The sequence below is a fragment of the Schistocerca serialis genome, chromosome 10 (assembly GCF_023864345.2).
Source record: "Schistocerca serialis cubense isolate TAMUIC-IGC-003099 chromosome 10, iqSchSeri2.2, whole genome shotgun sequence".
In the NCBI taxonomy this organism is placed as follows: Eukaryota; Metazoa; Arthropoda; class Insecta; order Orthoptera; family Acrididae; genus Schistocerca; species Schistocerca serialis.
Window position 1 is genome coordinate 191,716,611 of NC_064647.1, and position 19,623 is coordinate 191,736,233.

General features: G+C 42.0%; 1 protein-coding gene across 5 annotated transcripts in view; it reads left to right on the plus strand.

The window, feature by feature from the left end:
* The window catches only part of LOC126424758 (1-phosphatidylinositol 4,5-bisphosphate phosphodiesterase), a 449,937-nt gene that overhangs the window by 298,008 nt on the left and 132,306 nt on the right, over window positions 1-19,623 (plus strand). For all 5 annotated transcript variants that reach the window (XM_050087500.1, XM_050087498.1, XM_050087497.1 and 2 more), the window contains one exon: window positions 18,586-18,723. In XM_050087500.1, coding sequence (XP_049943457.1) covers window positions 18,586-18,723 — 138 coding nt within the window. The remainder of the gene's footprint in view (window positions 1-18,585; window positions 18,724-19,623) is intronic.

Sequence of the window (19,623 nt, forward strand, 5' to 3'; positions counted from 1 at the left end):
AAACCAATTAAAGAGATGGAGCAAAGCTGAGAACAAAGAAATGTAAGTCCCACAGCCAAGAATGATTTCAGAATATAACATCTTATGGGAGGTGTGACAAACTGGACTGGAATGTGGAGAAATATCGTGTGAGAATTCGAGGTAAGAAATGAAACTTCCCATTGGTCATCAATTAGACGTAGCATTGGTCAACGCTCACGTCATCTACTGCCTCTCGAATGAAAATATTCCACTGCTTCAATTCTGGAGGATTGTTGCAAGGGCATATCTTCTTCAGTCATCTGCTGCTTCTGATCCGAAAAGAGCAGGACGTCCATCATACCCAAAATTCTCCCTATCACGTGTCCCACTTGAACACAGGACTGGAAACGGGCATTTGATTGAACGCACGACACTGGGGAAATAGAGAAAATGTGAAATTTGCAAGAAAAATGTGAGGAAACAACGTTCTGTGTGCAATGTGGGACTCCATATTGATTGTTTTGTTGTCTGGCACAAAAAATGAACACCATGTAAAAAGTGAGTGTCATGATCCCCATTTGGGGATTGATTAAAATAAATCATATATTTCAAAGTTATTGCATTTTTTAATTTTATATTCCTTTTCCTCATCTCTATGTCAATCATGAAACACAGAAATAAATGTAGATCGAAGAAATAAATTGGTCCTTAATGGGTTAATTTTGTCTATTGTTTTTTATTTACCGTGGAGAGTTCATCCGTTTTCTTTTTCTATTATGTTGCTAAGGCTTTGCAGATAATTTTTATGTTTGTGGTCTATTTGTTCGTTTAGGATGTCATTCGGATATCGGTTTGTGTTTTTGTAAAATGCTAGTTCGAAAATGTTTATGGATTGACCGTTCGGTATCCTAAGTAGAATTTTCAAAGTGTTTTCAGTTGTTTTCAACCTGTGGTTTTTATTTCTTAAGTGCAGGGAAAAACTTGATTGGTTGCTTAGATATAATTTACTTGTAAACAAAATGCGTCAATGGAACGATGTGTCATTTGACAGCTGTCAAAAATACACGAAATTTCTATAGAAGGTGAATACATGACCTATATTAACAACGCAATAAATAAAAGAAATTACGGTCCAAGGCGTTTTAAGGATATCACTCCAACTAGACTTAAGTGTAATATAATGTAAAAATCTCATAGTACTGTGACATAGACGTACAGTAAAATGCTTTATAAATGTAATGTCAACAGTAGCATTTGAAACAGCACAAATGCCGAAACAAGCTTATCGTGAACTCATGTAAAAATAACAGGAAATAAACTATTTGCAACTAATTTTGTAAAAGTATAAAGAACATGCCACATTATGGCCTTATGCAAGCTGCGGGCACAGCAAAGAAGTTATTTAATATTGTTAGTTACCACCTCCCTTTCAACACCCTTCCGCTTTCATGACTGCAATGTAATTTGTGCATAAAGTTGTACATAACATTTGGCTCATTGTACAGGGAGTATCGAATCATCCGATTTGGCATGTCTATATTTCTGAAACTAATAAACTTATACAACGAATTTCTTTTTGTGAACGGGAAGCTCAAAACTTTTGTTTTCATACCTTTCAAAGGTGTTCCATTTCCCCCTCCCCGGAGATACATGGAATATGTCTGTGCGATATTCAAACTGTTCCCATACTGCAGCGGGCTTGTCAAACAGCGTTACCAACCCCAGAAGATAAAATTATGGCATTTTGTATTTAAAATTATCGTTTTTTATCTAAAATTATCGTATATTGATAATCTTAAAAAAACAAAAACAATAATGCTGATAATATGACGTACACAATATTTGTTTTCAATCGTGAATGGCAGAGTCTTCTCATCTTTTAAAATTTTTATCCATAAAACCTCCTAATTACGAACCAAAACGTCTCTAATCGCGATGCTAAGTACTAAAAATACGTTCAGAACCAGATAAACTCGGAAGTGTCCAAAGCATCACAGATTTTATGCAAGGAAAATTCGCCAACCCCGATCGAAAGGTAGCACTGTGTACGTAATATAATTAAAAATAATAATATAATTAAACTCACCCTAATAAGCATCGTTGTCGAATTCCACATCGGCGAAATCGGCGTCACTATCCCGATGAGATTCCTTCTTCTTAGCATAAATTTTCGACGTGTTCATTGATGCTATCATTGCACTGGTTGGTTCGAACTGTACACAATTCTTCACACGCTGAGAAGTGAACATTACTGCGCTGACTATACCCAAATGTAACTTATTTCTCAATGGTGTCTTCACTAGATTCATTTTTGAAAAGACCTGCTCACAATCAGCACTAGAATGTGGTAAAACTAATATATCTAGCACAAAGATTCCTATTTGGAGGAATTCTTGGTTACATGAAGGTCCCTAGCGTTTTTTATGAACACCCAAAATTCGTCCACCTCTTTAGACCGTAGATTTTAGGGAAATTCTGCATGTGGCAATGCTCTCCACTGATCATCACTCATTTGCATAAGCCTTTTGTCTTTTGGAGAAATCCTCTGAACCGACTTTATAAGTGGAACAAGCGTTGACGGCCTTGCAGCACTTTTTGACAATGCTATTTCTGGTGTTAACCAACTCAACATTTTTAGAACAGAATTGTTGAAATCATACCGCTTTTTTATCTCACAACAAGATACTATAAGAAACTGTTGCACTCTGTAGTAGAAATCAGTCACTTTAGATTTTTGTGAGATGTTTTCAGATTGGCTCATGAAATCCATCACACCTACACCTAAATACATTTGCGTATAAGGCACAAGTTGGGCTGGGTTTGCTGGATCTATGTCTGTCAAATCAGTTTTATAGATATAACCAGGAGACATATAGCAGAGAAGGATTTCTTTCTACGTTTTGCACATTCTATCATGCAAAGAGCAAATTACTAATTTCTCGCTTTGAAAATATTGATTCAGAGACACAAATTTCGGTAGAATCCACTCGAAAAATATAAAAAATACACGTACAAAGTTGTCCCTGAATGCCTTTGCTAACTGTTCAGCTGCATACAGTCTTTCTTCTTCCCACTTGCAAGTGAAAAATAATTGAAATGCATTCCATTGGACCGCTACGGTCGCAGGTTCGAATCCTGCGTCGGGCATGGATGTGTGTGATGTCCTTAGGTTAGTTAGGTTTAAGTAGTTCTAAGTTCTAGGGGACTGACGACCTCAGAAGTTAAGCCCCATAGTGCTCAGAGCCATTTTTTGCATTCCATTGTTCTAGAATACGTGAAACAAAGACAACCATCTTGTTTGAGACGGATGCAGTATCTTGTGAGGTTCGACATTACAAAACTGTTGGAATTCCACAAACTGGGCTATTCTTTTTGAACTATGCTTAAAGAATGAATATGTATCCCTTGCTGTGTCTTCACATAGTCTTGGTAATTGTTTACAAGCCTCACTTGCACATAGGTGCAATGAATGACATACACATTTCTGTATAAAAATACCAGGAAAATCTCTAATTATTCGACTAGCAACAGGATTATCTTTACCCATCATTGTGTTGCACCCATCCGAAGCAAATCCTACTAAATTTTCAGGAGGAATATTATGTACTGACAAGGCTTTACGTACGAGATCGTACAAACTATTAACAGTGGCACCTTCATGAGCGGCCTCTGCATTTTTCTCGTCAAACAGCTGTAACAACTGCCAAAATTTAGTATGTATTTTGGAGCTATCTTCATCAAAATACCGTACACAAATTTTTCATAGGGGAAACGTCGGTAGATTCATCAATTATGAAACTGAACTTTTATCTCCGTAAAACTTCATTCAGTTCATCCAAATGACATTCACCTATGACATTCTTTAGCACCCCTGTGGCTTTTGTTCTACGCAACTGCAAGTTCTCAACTATTTTAGAATCGGGAAAGGCACTTTTAATTACATCTGTTAAGTGATTGGCTGTATTAATAGAGATGTTATGTTCTGCCAAAAGTCCACTTAGCAATATTTCAGCCTTCTTCCCCTGCTTATGAAATGTATCGGACGATTTTGATTGTGATGAAAAGTCAAGTTTCTTTTGTAGAGGCCCGACACATTTTACGGCACTTGAGTGTTCTTTCCCTTTAGCGTGATTTTTCACTACAGTCAACTCAGCACTGAATTCACATCTACAAACTTTACACCGAGCTTTATATGCATCATCACTAACAGGTTGTAGCCAATCCTTGAAAGATAAATCAGTCAACCATTCCTTTCTGAACTTTTGTTTCAAACGTTTTAATTTCAACTCACCACGCAACTCTGTGGGGTCCGCGGAGAATCTACATCACTGCTGTCACTTTCCATTATTTATATTTGAATACACTACTACAGTATTTATTTAAAGAACACCACACTTTAACTTCCCCTAAGAACAAAAATTTAATATTCTTTTAAGAGAATTCAAGTCCCAATTTCACCAGCAACTGATGACGATGGCCTAGCCCTAATAGCCCATATTGTTGTGAAACAATATTTGTTAGGTGGTAAGGGTATTCCCCGGAAGCGAATATACAGTGTTAGAGAGTCGTTGGACTGTTGCGGGGAGTGGACGAGAGAAAAAGAGGAAATTGCTTATATTGAATGGAGTATGGACTTAAATATACGAAAACAGATTATTAACGTATTAAACTACTACTAGTATCAATTTATTTTCATTTTAAATCTACACAAAAATTATCGTAGATTTCGCAATTATCAGCAATGTACTATCGTATATCGTGTTCACGTTGTAATTATCGTATATCGCCATAATTTATCGTATGGTTGGCAACACTGATGTCAAAGTTACAGCTGTTGTGCGATGTCTCAGTTCATTGTTATTAAAAACGGAAGAACATAAACAGTCTTTTATAGACCCCTCGCAAGACAATGAGGTCTGGTTACCTTGGACGCCAGCAATGTAAGTCCGAGTCATTTAGTCCAGTGCGGCAGACCCATTTTTAAGCAATCCTCTGATTTCTTCTGTAATCCTTTGACTTAAAAATGCCCGCACCTCCAGATGCCAATGTGGTGGTACCCCATCCTGTTGGTAAATGACGACGTTAGAGTCAGTCTCCAAATGTGCGAAAAGAAATTTCTCAAGTACGTCGAGATGTGTGCTTCTTGTTTACGGCAAAGAAAAATGGATTACGGCAAAGAAAAATGGACCAAACATCTTTTCCCGTGAAAAAAAAAAGAAAAAGGAACAAAAACATTAAATTTTGGTGACTCCCTCTCTCGTTGTACAACTTCATGCGGTTGTTCCGTACCCCATATTCTCACATTATGACGATTCACCTTTCCATTTTAATGGAATGTTGCCCCGTCACTAAACACTAAGCGTGGAAAAAAATAGTCATCCTCCATCTTGCCAAGAACAAAATTACAGAACTCCACGCGTTGTTTGTCACTTTCATGAAGAGCTTGCAGTAGCTGATTGTTGTATGGTTTCATGAGTAAACGTCGACGCAACACACGCCTGACGGAAATCGGGGGCATTTTGATCTATCGAGCTGCACGGCGAACGGATTTCTGCGCACTCCTTGTGAATGCTGTGATGTTTGTGTTTGACAATCGGGGACGGTCGGGCGATTCGCCATCACACGAACAACCTGTTACTCAAAATTGTTCATGCCATCCTCTAATGCTGTGTGCCGTAGGATGATTCACACCATACCTAGTACGAAAGTCACGCTGAACAGTTATTACTGATCCGCACTGCGCAAAACTTAGAACATAAAACGCTTTCTGTTGTCCCGACACGGTTTTTACTAGAACTTAAGTGGCGCACACTGCTGCTACCTAGCGGGAACCATGTAAAATTCCAACAGCACGTTGTTCACACACATACTGTACATCAAATAACATAATAGTTATGATTTTTTAAAAATCGGATGATTCTTTTTGGTACATTCTGTATTTTAATATACAGTAGTAGAAATCAGTATACATGCATGGATATTTGTAGGAAAATTTACGTCGTTTCTTGGAATATTTGTGCAATAGTATGATATCAAGTATACTGACAAATGCAGGCAAATGGTATCGCATTTGATGTTAGTAGTACAGTATATAGCAAGACATCAACGATTGAGATGGTAGAGGTGGGAACTTGGTATAAAGGCAATGCTCTCTTCCTGTTGTTATAGTCTGGGAGACGAGTCTTTGGTATTGACAGCTCGGTAGCGTCTTTCCGTTGCCTAGCGACCGCAGGCAGGCAGCCAATGACGGCCTGACTTTGAGCGGGTAGCAAGGGCCACGTTGCCGCTCTGAAACCCGGTCGCGCGCGCTTATGAAACTTACCAGCGTCTCCCGTGCAGGCGGTGCTGTCGTTCGTCGTTTGTCTGAAGTTGAATTCGCAGTTTATTTCGTTTTTGTTGTTTTTAGTGTTTCTTTGTTTATGTTTCGTTGTAAACAATGTCTAGTGCGGCGGGTAGTACCAGCCCAACACAAGAAGTGAAACGGAGGAAGAAAAGTGTGCTGCACACCCAGGCCCGTGAATTCGTGTGCTCTGTGAGGGATTACTTTGAGAAAGAAAAGGACAAAGGTGGGCCCTTAATTCCTGTTGTTCAGGTTGTGAAGAGAACTGCAGCAGCATTGAAAATAAGTAAGAACACTGTTGTAAAGATAGGGAAAGAACAGTATAGTGTAGATTGTGACGAGAGTGGCACAACAAAGCTGCACACACCAGGAAAGAAGCGGCCGAGAAATAAGCAGGTGACAGCTTTGGACGATTTTCAGAGAGACGCTATTCGTCGTCATATATACAGCTATTATAAGAGAAGGGAACATCCCACTCTATCTAAATTACAGGTGTCGCTTCAGAAAGACGATCTTTTTAAAGGGAGCAAATTTTCATTGCGTACAGTGTTGAAAGACATAGGCTTCAGCTATTCACTGTTTAACGGACGCAAAATATTAATGGAAAGGACAGATGTAGTTGCATGGCGGTGCAGATTTCTGCGCAGGATCATGGGTGTGGAATTCGAAAGTATAGTGTGGTTAGATGAAACTTGGGTCAATGCCAGCCATTCTTTACGTAGAGGCTGGAATGATGCAACGCCCGAGGGGACAATGGCAGTGCCTGTTGGCAAAGGAGGGCGTATTATTGTCTTACATGCAGGAACATCGAAAGGTTTTGTGCCAAACTGCTTGAAAATGTTTCGGTCATAAAAGACGGGAGATTACCATGAAGAAATGAACAGTGTAGTATTTCAAGAATGGTTCGAGACATCGCTTATGACGAATCTGACAAGTCCATCATTGATTGTTATGGACAATGCGCCTTATCATTCCGTTGTTCACGATAAGGCACCAACCTTGGCAACAAAAAAAGACGATATCATTCAGTGGTTGAAACGGCGAAAAGTTGATTTCAGAGAAGATTTAAGGAAGGCGGAACTGCTCGAAATTGTGGCACAAAAGAAACCCCAATTTCCAACATACGTAATTGACGAGATTGCTAAAAGGCATGGGCATGAAATCGTTCGGCTTCCTCCATACCACTGTCACTTCAATGCAATTGAAGGAGTGTGGGCGCAGATAAAAAATTACATTGCTGCAAACAATAAAAAATTCACGATCTCTGAAGTGGAAACTCTCCTTCCAGCAGCTATCAATAAAATGGTTCAAATGGCTCTGAGCACTATGGGACTCAACTGCTGTGGTCATAAGTCCCCTATAACTTAGAACTACTTAAACCTAACTAACCTAAGGACATCACACACATCCATGCCCGAGGCAGGATTCGAACCTGCGACCGTAGCAGTCGCACGGCTCCGGACTGCGCGCCTAGAACCACGAGACCACCGCGGCCGGCGCAGCTATCAATAAAGTGACAAGCGAGACGTGGGCTAAAATTGTAAACAGCACTGCAAGTGCCATCAGAGAGGCGGCCAAAACCGAAGGGGTTGTGGAAGAATGCATCGAAAATTTAATTATACATCTGGGAGAGAGCAGTGATAGTTCGAGTAGTGCTGAGGAAGACAATGTCATATCAGATTCTGACAGTGATGTGAGTGGTGTTTTTCCATTACAGTAACTACAACGTATTCAGGAATGTAAGGAGGGAGTTTGCTATCGATCTACAACCAGATCATCATATTGCGAGTACTTTCTTCAGATTATAACTCTTAATACACTGACCAATTATTCTGTAGCTTGTCGTAGAACAAATTAATAATGCCAATACTTAACAATGGAAACCAAAACTGCTAATGTTCAACAACTTGCGAAAATAGTTTTCATTTCAGTTGTGAAGTTTAACAAATAACTTTATTATGTTTCAGCATCTTAGATACTTGTACTAAATAGCTCTTATCAGTTTTCGAGTTAATATATTTCAAGCATCAACTTTAAATAAATTCACGCGTACCAATACGACTTGTATTTTGTCTCGCTTTTATTTCTGCTGCTAGAGAATGCGTGTAGCAGACAGGGCGCTGCGTGCTGTGAGCCACGTTCGGCAACAGCGCCGTCTGCCCGCCGGAACTGTCACTAACAATCACTCGTCTCACGGACTATAAGTGTGCGTATGCGCCTTTACTGCAGATATGAAACGGACACCATTAGCGAAAATGCGTATTATGCACTTTAACTATGGTTGTGATAATGCCACGCGGAAAACAGTTGTCATGTGAAGAAAAAGCAAAAATCGGTACGTAGAAGGAAATGAGGCTCTCTAATCGTTAAATCGCCAAGGAGTTGAACCTTTCAAGTACAGTGATCCATAATTTCGTTAGATTGGACATACAGTGTGGACAGAACGGAAAATATGGGCAAAGTAGAAAATTACCTGAGGCATCGAAACAGTTCCAAAGGACGACTGATAGCTGAAATCTGTTGTTTATAAATCAAAATAACGGTCGCTGCGTGCAACAGCCTCCGTATGGAGGATAACCTGATGAAACAGTTACTTTTGTGTAAAGCAAGGGTCACAAACCGTTATTCTACTCAACTTACTGATGATTTACAACTACCAGTAACTGCCGGATGTGTATGAGCAATGTTGTTGTTGTGGTCTTCAGTTCTGAGACCGGTTTGATGCAGTTCTCCATGCTACTCTATCCTGTGCAAGCTCCTTCATCTCCCAGTACCTGCTGCAACCTACATCCTTCTGAATCTGCTTAGTGTATTCATCTCTTGGTCTCCCTCTACGATTTTTACCCTCCATGCTGCCCTCCAATGCTAAATTTGTGATCCCTTGATGCCTCAGAACATGTCCTACCAACCGATCCCTTCTTCTGGTCAAGTTGTGCCACAAACTTCTCTTCTCCCCAATTCTATTCAATACCTCCTCATTAGTTACGTGATCTACCCACCCTATCTTCAGCATTCTTCTGTAGCACCACATTTCGAAAGCTTCTATTCTCTTCTTGTCCAAACTATTTATCGTCCATGTTTCACTTCCATACATGGCTACACTCCATACAAATACTTTCAGAAACGACTTCCTGACGCTTAAATCTATACTCGATGTTAACAAATTTCTCTTCTTCAGAAACGCTTTCCTCCCCATTGCCAGTCTACATTTTATATCCTCTCTACTTCGACCATCATCAGTTATTTAGCTCCCTGAATAGCAAAACTCCTTTACTACTTGAAGTGTCTCATTTCCTAATCTAATTCCCTCAGCACAACCTGATTTAATTTGACTACATTCCATTATCCTTGTTTTGCTTTTGTTGATGTTCATCTTATATCCTCCTTTCAAGACACTGTCCATTCCGTTCAACTGCTCTTCCAAGTCCTTTGCTGTCTCTGACAGAATTACAATGTCATCGGCGAATTTTAATGAATTTTAATACCTACTCCGAATTTTTCTTTTGTTTCCTTTACTGCTTGCTCAATATACAGATTGAATACCATCGGGGCGAGGCTACAACCCTGTCTCACTCCCTTCCCAACCACTGCTTCCCTTTCATGTCCCTCGACACTTATAACTGCCATCTGGTTTCTGTACAAATTGTAAATAGCCTTTCGCTCCCTGTATTTTACCCCTGCCACCTTCAGAATTTGAAAGAGAGTATTCCAGTTAACGTTGTCAAAAGCTTTCTCTAAGTCTACAAATGCTAGAAACGTAGGTTTGCCTTTTCTTAATCTTTCTTCTAAGATAAGTCTTAAGGTTAGTATTGCCTCACGTGTTCCAACATTTCTACGGAATCCAAACTGATCTTCCCCGAGGTCCGCTTCTACCAGTTTTTCCATTCGTCTGTAAAGAATTCGCGTTAGTATTTTGCAGCTGTGACTTATTAAACTGATAGTTCGGTAATTTTCGCATCTGTCAACACCTGCTTTCTTTGGGATTGGAATTATTATATTCTTCTTGAAGTCTGAGGGTATTTCGCCTGTCTCATACATCTTCCTCACCAGATGGTAGAGTTTTGTCATAAATGGCTCTCCCAAGGCCAACAGTAGTTCTAATGGAATGTTGTCTACTCCTGGGGCCTTGTTTCGACTCAGGTCTTTCAGTGCTCTGTCAAACTCTTCACGCAGTATCATATCTCCCATTTCGTCTTCATCTACATCCTCTTCCATTTCCATAATATTGTCCTCAAGTACATCGCCCTTGTATAAACCCTCTATATACTCCTTCCACCTTTCTGCCTTCCCTTCTTTGCTTAGAACTGGGTTGCCATCTGAGCTCTTGATATTCATACAAGTGGTTCTCTTCTCTCCAAAGGTCTATTTAATTTTCCTGTAGGCAGTATCTATCTTACCCCTAATGAGACAAGCCTCTACATCCTTACATTTGTCCTCTAGCCATACCTGCTTAGCCATTTTGCACTTCCTGTCGATATCATTTTTGAGACGTTTGTATTCCTTTTTGCCTGCCTCATTTACTGCATTTTTATATTTTCTCCTTTCATCAATTAAATTCAATATTTCTTCTGTTACCCAAGGATTTCTACTAGCCCTCGTTTTTTTACCTACTTGATCCTCTGCTGCCTTCACTACTTCATCCCTCAGAGCTACCCATTCGTCTTCTACTGTATTTCTTTCCCCCATTCCTGTCAATTGTTCCCTTATGCTCTCCCTGAAACTCTCTACAACCTCTGGTTCTTTCAGTTTATCCAGGTCCCATCTCCTTAAATTCCCACCTTTTTGCAGTTTCTTCAGTTTCAATCTGCAGTTCATAACCAATAGATTGTGGTCAAAATCCACATCTGCCCCTGGAAATGTCTTACAGTTTAAAACCTGGTTCCTAAATCTGTGTCTTACCATTATATAATCTATCTACATCTACATCTACATCTACATTGATACTCCGCAAGCCACCCAATGGTGTGTGGCGGAGGGCACTTTACGTGCCACTGTCATTACCTCCCTTTCCTGTTCCAGTCGCGTATGGTTCGCGGGAAGAACGACTGTCTGAAAGCCTCCGTGCGCGCTCTAATCTCTCTAATTTTACATTCGTGATCTCCTCGGGAGGTATAAGTAGGGGGAAGCAATATATTCGATACCTCATCCAGAAACGCACCCTCTCGAAACCTGGCGAGCAAGCTACACTGCGATGCAGAGCGCCTCTCTTGCAGAGTCTGCCACTTGAGTTTATTAAACATCTCCGTAACGCTATCACGGTTACCAAATAACCCGGTGACAAAACGCGCCGCTCTTCTTTGGATCTTCTCTATCTCCTCCGTCAACCCGACCTGGTACGGATCCCACACTGATGAGCAATACTCAAGTATAGGTCGAACGAGTGTTTTGTAAGCCACCTCCTTTGTTGAAGGACTACATTTTCTAAGCACTCTCCCAATGAATCTCAGCCTGGTACCCGCCTTACCAACAATTAATTTTATATGATCATTCCACTTCAAATCGTTCCGTACGCACACTCCCAGATATTTTACAGAAGTAACTGCTACCAGTGTTTGTCCCGCTATCATATAATCATACAATAAAGGATCCTTCTTTCTATGTATTCGCAATACATTACATTTGCCTATGTTAAGGGTCAGTTGCCACTCCCTGCACCAAGTGCCTATCCGCTGCAGATCTTCCTGTATTTCGCTACAATTTTCTAATGCAGCAACTTCTCTGTATACTACAGCATCATCCGCGAAAAGCCGCATGGCATGATGCCTTTTAGTATCTCCAGGATTCTTCCATGTATATAACCTTCTTTTATGATTATCGAACCAAGTGTTAGCTATGATTAAGTTATGCTCTGTGCAAAATTCTACAAGGCGGCTTCCTCTTTCATTTCTTCCCCCCAGTCCATATTCACCTACTATGTTTCCTTCTCTCCCTTTTCCTACTGACGAATTCCAGTCACCCATGACTATTAAATTTTCGTCTCCCTTCACTACCTGAATAATTTCTTTTATCTCATCATACATTTCATCTATTTCTTCATCATCTGCAGAGCTAGTTGGCATATAAACTTGTACTACTGTAGTAGGCATGGGCTTTGTGTCTATCTTGGCCACAATAATGCGTTCACTATGCTGTTTGTAGTAGCTTACCCGCACTCCTATTTTTTTATTCATTATTAAACCTACTCCTGCATTACCCCTATTTGATTTTGTATTTATAACCCTGTAATCACCTGACCACAAGTCTTGTTCCTCCTGCCACCGAACTTCACTAATTCCCACTATATCTAACTTTAACCTATCCATTTCCCTTTTTAAATTTACTAACCTACCTGCCCGATTAAGGGATCTGACATTCCACGCTCCGATCCGTAGAACGCCAGTTTTCTTTCTCCGGATAGCGACGTCCTCTTTAGTAGTCCCCGCCCGGAGATCCGAATGGGGGACTATTTTACCTCCGGAATATTTTACCCAAGAGGACGCCATCATCATTTAACCATACAGTAAAGCTGCATGCCCTCGGGAAAAATTACGGCTGTAGTTTCCCCTTGCTTTCAGCCGTTCGCAGTACCAGAACAGCAAGGCCGTTTTGGTTAATGTTACAAGGCCAGATCAGTCAATCATCCAGACTGTTGCCCCTGCAACTAATGAAAAGGCTGCTGCCCCTCTTTAGGAACCACATGTTTGTCTGGCCTCTCAACAGATACCCCTCCGTTGTGGTTGCACCTACGGTACGGCCATCTGTATCGCTGAGGCACGCAAGCCTCCCCACCAACGGCAAGGTCCATGGTTCATGGGAGGGGTATGAGCAATGTCGAATGAAAATATCTTGCTTTCAAGAAACGACTGCAGGAACCCGGTCTAACATCCAAACATAAGCCAGATTGCAGATTGCTGAAAAACATATGTCATTCTCTCGAGAGTGGGATAAAGTGATCTTCAAAGGCGTGAAAAAGTTTAATTTGGATTGTTGGGCTGTATTTCAATGTGACTGGCATGATCTGAGGACAGAACATACAAAATGGATTGGAACGTATGAGGACTTAATGGACGGAAGTCTAACGTTTCAACAAGATAATGCTTCAGGGCATGTTTCTGCTACAACAAAAAAAGGTTTGGAGATGCTCATGTCTTTTCCTCGTCTGTACGTAGTCAGGATGTGAACCCCGTCGGAAAGCTTTGGGAAATACACTCCTGGAAATGGAAAAAAGAACACATTGACACCGGTGTGTCAGACCCACCATACTTGCTCCGGACACTGCGAGAGGGCTGTACAAGCAATGATCACACGCACGGCACAGCGGACACACCAGGAACCGCGGTGTTGGCCGTCGAATGGCGCTAGCTGCGCAGCATTTGTGCACCGCCGCCGTCAGTGTCAGCCAGTTTGCCGTGGCATACGGAGCTCCATCGCAGTCTTTAACACTGGTAGCATGCCGCGACAGCGTGGACGTGAACCGTATGTGCAGTTGACGGACTTTGAGCGAGGGCGTATAGTGGGCATGCGGGAGGCCGGGTGGACGTACCGCCGAATTGCTCAACACGTGGGGCGTGAGGTCTCCACAGCACATCGATGTTGTCGCCAGTGGTCGGCGGAAGGTGCACGTGCCCGTCGACCTGGGACCGGACCGCAGCGACGCACGGATGCACGCCAAGACCGTAGGATCCTACGCAGTGCCGTAGGGGACCGCACCGCCACTTCCCAGCAAATTAGGGACACTGTTGCTCCTGGGGTATCGGCGAGGACCATTCGCAACCGTCTCCATGAAGCTGGGCTACGGTCCCGCACACCGTTAGGCCGTCTTCCGCTCACGCCCCAACATCGTGCAGCCCGCCTCCAGTGGTGTCGCGACAGGCGTGAATGGAGGGACGAATGGAGACGTGTCGTCTTCAGCGATGAGAGCCGCTTCTGCCGTGGTGCCAATGATGGTCGTATGCGTGTTTGGCGCCGTGCAGGTGAGCGCCACAATCAGGACTGCATACGACCGAGGCACACAGGGCCAACACCCGGCATCATGGTGTGGGGAGCGATCTCCTACACTGGCCGTACACCACTGGTGATCGTCGAGGGGACACTGAATAGTGCACGGTACATCCAAACCGTCATCAAACCCATCGTTCTACCATTCCTAGACCGGCAAGGGAACTTGCTGTTCCAACAGGACAATGCACGTCCGCATGTATCCCGTGCCACCCAACGTGCTCTAGAAGGTGTAAGTTAACTACCCTGGCCGGCAAGATCTCCGGATCTTACCCCCATTGAGCATGTTTGGGACAGGATGAAGCGTCGTCTCACGCGGTCTGCACGTCCAGCACGAACGCTGGTCCAACTGAGGCGCCAGGTGGAAATGGCATGGCAAGCCGTTCCACAGGACTACATCCAGCATCTCTACGATCGTCTCCATGGGAGAATAGCAGCCTGCATTGCTGCGAAAGGTGGATATACACTGTACTAGTGCCGACATTGTGCATGCTCTGTTGCCTGTGTCTATGTGCCTGTGGTTCTGTCAGTGTGATCATGTGATGTATCTGACCCCAGGAATGTGTCAATAAAGTTTCCCCTTCCTGGGACAATGAATTCACGGTGTTCTTATTTCAATTTCCAGGAGTGTATTTGTAAGGCGAGTTAATCACAATGGAAGACCAATTTGAGGTCGTATGTGAACAGAAAAGGGCAATGCACGAAGAGTGAGAGGCAGTTTCACTGCATATACTACAAACCCTAACAAAGTGAACGGCGAATAGAATTTTTGAGATAATTAGGAAGAATGGAGGTTGTACGAAGTACTAACAATGCAGTAACACATAATGAGTGCCTTTATACCAATTTCCATCCCGGAAATGTAAACGCCTTACGTTGTTATTCGTGATAAGAAAGAAACTACGGTATAAATTCTGTCACGATCGTTTCTCATGTGTACTGTTTGGCCACGATAACTTTTATGACAAATGTAATGCATTTATGTTTGCGGTAACATTACAAAATCAGCTAAAATTTAAAGACGTCTGTACTGCCATTCTGTTTTCCCTTCTGGTGAAACAAATTGACTGGTAAACTCATGACGCACTTTCTTTACTGGTAGTGCCAATTATGTGTGTTTAAGGGTCCCAGTGGCAGTCTTTGTACCTTTTTCATTTTCGGCACTGAAATTTTCGCATGAATACTGAACATACACAACTTCTACAAGTTTGAGAAAAACTTCCGCAAAATGACGAATTCGGCAGGTACTTGCAGCAAGGAGCTAGAACAAATTTGCATCCTACACTGGAGTCTGCGCTGATTTGAAACTTACTGACAAAATAAAAATGTGTGCCAGACCAGGACTCGAACCTGGGAATCCGGCCTGGCACACAGTTTGAGTTTGTCAGGAAGTTTCATGCAAGAAGCTATGTTCATTAATTTGCGAATTTCTTGAAGTTGACTAAACTACTGGACGTCGACGGAGGGGGAGGGGGTGTTTACAGATGAGGTGGTTCCTATATTCGACCCAATTCTGCGATTGTATGCATAATGCGCCATACCACAACAGGAAGTTCGACAGAATGCCTAATAAATATGAGTTCACGATTACGATGTTAGAGTGGTTGCGAGACAGGCAAATAAACCGCAGCGACTCAATGAGGAAGACTGAACTGTTGTCTAAAAACGAAAACAAACCAGCCGTGAAAGTGCACATCGTGGATAAAATCGCTGAGAGCCCACGAAGTAGTTCGTTTACCGCCCTACAACTGCGATCTAAAACCGATAGAATTGGCGTGGATCAAAATAAAACACAACTTGGGGCAGAACACTGTCACTGGTGACATGTCGAAGGAAAGCTTGCAGAATCTCGTTAATGCGTCTTTATTTTGCGTTACTGCACAGGACTAGAAAAGTTACTGCAAGAGAGAGAGAGAGAGAGAGAGAGAGCTGCGTTCGCATATCATGATGAGGAGCACATTAAGATGCGTGAGATGTAGCCGGGTCGTTTCAGAGCGAGTGCTAACAGTGATGGACAAGTCTGACGTGCTTCGCGATGAGAAACACGTTTCGTGTGAGGACAGCTTTAGGCTCTGCCAGTTGCACTTCCGGGAGGCCTTAAGAGTTGTAGTCTCCATCTAGACCTATGCTCTGCAAACGACCGTGAGGTGCATAACAGAGGGTACGTCCCATGTACCAGTTTATTAGGGTTTCTTTCTGTTCCATTCGCGCATTGAGCGCGGGAAGAACGATATTTGAATGCCTCTGTGCGTGCAGTAATTATCCTATTCAGGAGCTGGAGTATTATACATGAGATGGAATAATAGAAACGTTCATCGTTTAAGTTATCAGTATCACGCCCTCAGGCTATGATGATTATGATGTTGAATCAAACACAAAAGACAGTGATACTTTTCGAACATCATTTTGACAGTTCTTTCAGTCACAGTTAATTACACTTTGTAAACATTACTGCTGCGCTGTGTTTAATCGATGCAGTGTGAAAACAAATTCCAAAAATTAGTTTTTGACTTTCGAGTTATGGTGTCGTAAGCTGTACATTCATGTACTTTCATTTTTCTTTATTTGCGATAAATAATATACAAGTTGTGGGTAAAACTCTCGAGCATGTGTCTCTTAAGCGGGCATATTTCCGCGAGTGGCGCCTCCGCTTTCGTTGTAAGGCGAGCAGTCGATGCTGTCTGCCCCTCACGGCTCCGTACACTTCGGAAGCCGTAATGCTAATGCGGAGACGGCTGTTCCTGGCAGCCACCGCGCCAATTAGCCCAGACAAAGAAGGAAAATCAGCGGAAAAAAATCGTGTAGTCGCAAATTTTTGTACAGTGGTAGGCCACTGTTTGTAGGTACATATTTCATGTACAGACACTCTTAATCATTGCAAATAACTAATAACTTAATAAAACGAATTCCAAATATGACAGTTTCTGCTGCATTATTTAATAATCAATAACGCGTTTCGTGCTCTTAGCACACCATCATATAAACTGCAGTAAGTGATGAAGTAATTATTACATGAAACTTTTGATTCGTGAACCTATCTAAACCATTAAATGGCAGAATAAACAAAAAGTGCGAGATACAAACATACCTTATAAAGGTACAGGGAAGCACTGAACTCACTCAACAGCAAAGTTGTTTTGTCTACTCACATAACAGAATTGGGCAGAAAATGCTGTGCGTAAATTGAAGAGCTAGCAGTTCTCGTGGTGGGGGTAGGGGCGTTTCCTAGGGGAAAAAAAAAAAAACAGCAATAAACGTACAGTGTGCATAGCAATCAGTTTTCCGCCTACCGGGGCAAGGTGGTGTGCAGAGATGTACGTAGATTCTTTTCGTATGTGTAGTTCTGTTAGTAGCAGATATCTCTATTCCATTTAGTGTTAATGCATTTCTGGAAAAGAAACATTTCTAACACGTGTCGTCGTACAACGCATTTTGTGAAATTTCAAAAATCTCCAGGTGTGTGTTCTTGCGATGTAATGCGGTAGGTGGAGTGAGGACTCATTAGCTCGCTCTTCGTTTTGCAGACGCACAAATAAGGAAAGTGCTTGATATCGTTCCGCGTCATGCCTTCCATCATCATCATCATCATCATCATCATCATCATCATCAACTATCCTCCACCCCCCCTCAAACAGCATCCTCACCCGATGCCACCTGTCATCTCCTCAGAACAAAATTTATCCCTCAGTGCCGTTCTACTGTACGTAAATGATTTATAGCCATTTAATATTTGGTCGTACTTAACTTCATTTAACAAGAAACATTAATTTTATACCATAAAAACATTGTTTTCATAAATTTACTGTTTTTCGACGCCTTGTAACACGAGGACTATTGGTCCTAGAGAAAAAAAAATGAATAGAAATTTTTATGTAGGAAATTCAGCGTATTTTAATTTTGTACTGGGAAACATTTTCGGTAGAGGCCATGGTTGTTCAAGAAAAACGTAAAAAAGTGACCTTTAAACGCCCCCACACCCCAACGCCCTCACCCTACAGATGAGGTTCTTTAGCACGTTGTTCATGACACTCCCCCTACCACTATACAAAAATTTGCGACTACACGAATTTTTTTCCCCAATCGCATTTTTTGATCTTCGTTGACTGGGTAAATCGTCAACTTTTCGTGGACAAACAGTATCTACTACATTCATAATAAAGTCTGTACATGCATGCTTCGGTCATTGTATATTACTTTCGAAGGAACCTCGCCTTTATTCTGATTTCCACTACTGCATATTTTGGAGCTGCTCTGCCTGAGAGCCTTTTATAGGTTGTTTGTAATTTTTTGGTGACGTGTGCCGGCAGGACCAGAAACTGCTGACACAGCTGGTGGGGAAGCACGGCGACACCGTAGAGGACAAGTCTCTGACCATCTGCAGCGGCACCGACTACATCAACATCAACTACCAGCACGTCGTCTGCCCCGACGCCGACACCGCCAAGGTGCGTCGAGCACTCTGTGCAGCCGCCTTCTCTCAGTGCTGGGGTCACACAAACAGTTTGACCTCTCCGTATGCTTGCTCTCTTGTCACACTTTTCTTCTCATAATCCTCTACAAACTTCAGTTTGAGCAAAATTCTTCAGTGGTGAAGCTATTGAAAGTACGTCACTTGCTTCACGAGCACTAGCTTCAGTCGTTTGACTGGCAGCTTTCATTATATTCCCGAAGCACCAATTACTGATGCACCTACAATGCAAAAATATCGACAGCAGCCTTGACACTGTTGGCGCAATTTAGAAAGCTAACGTCAGAATTTGATGTTTCATTCGTGGCTGCTGGTGTGGTACGGATAAAAGGTGAGTTAAGATATAGAAATAGGTTTTCAGATTTAATTATCACAAAATATGTTGGAGTTCAGTGAGGAGGGTAAAAATCATAGAGGGAGACCAAGAGATGAATACACTAAGCAGATTCAGAAGGATGTTGTCTGCAGTAGGTACTGGGAGATGAAGAGGCTTGCACAGGATAGAGTAGCATGGAGAGCTGCATAAAACCAGTCTCAGGACTGAAGACGACAACAACAACAACAACAACAACAATGTTGGAATCAGCTGTGCTCTCAGCTTGTGGTGAGGTTTGAGCAGTGCAGGTGAAGAGCTCTCTCTCCCTTAAGAGATTTTCCAGTTGAGCTGGCCTGAGAACACGTGAAGCCTAGGTTTAAGTAAAGAAGAGACTCAACTAGTGTCGTGTGTTGCAGTCAAAGGTCACCTTTTTAGGTTTTTACAAAGATAATGAAAGAAAAATATTTTTTGGTGTAAATCCTTTCATTGTGATCCAAAATACTCATCTTTAAATAAATTTTATACATTTTGCAAGCTTACCAAACAATTTTGGAAAATTCT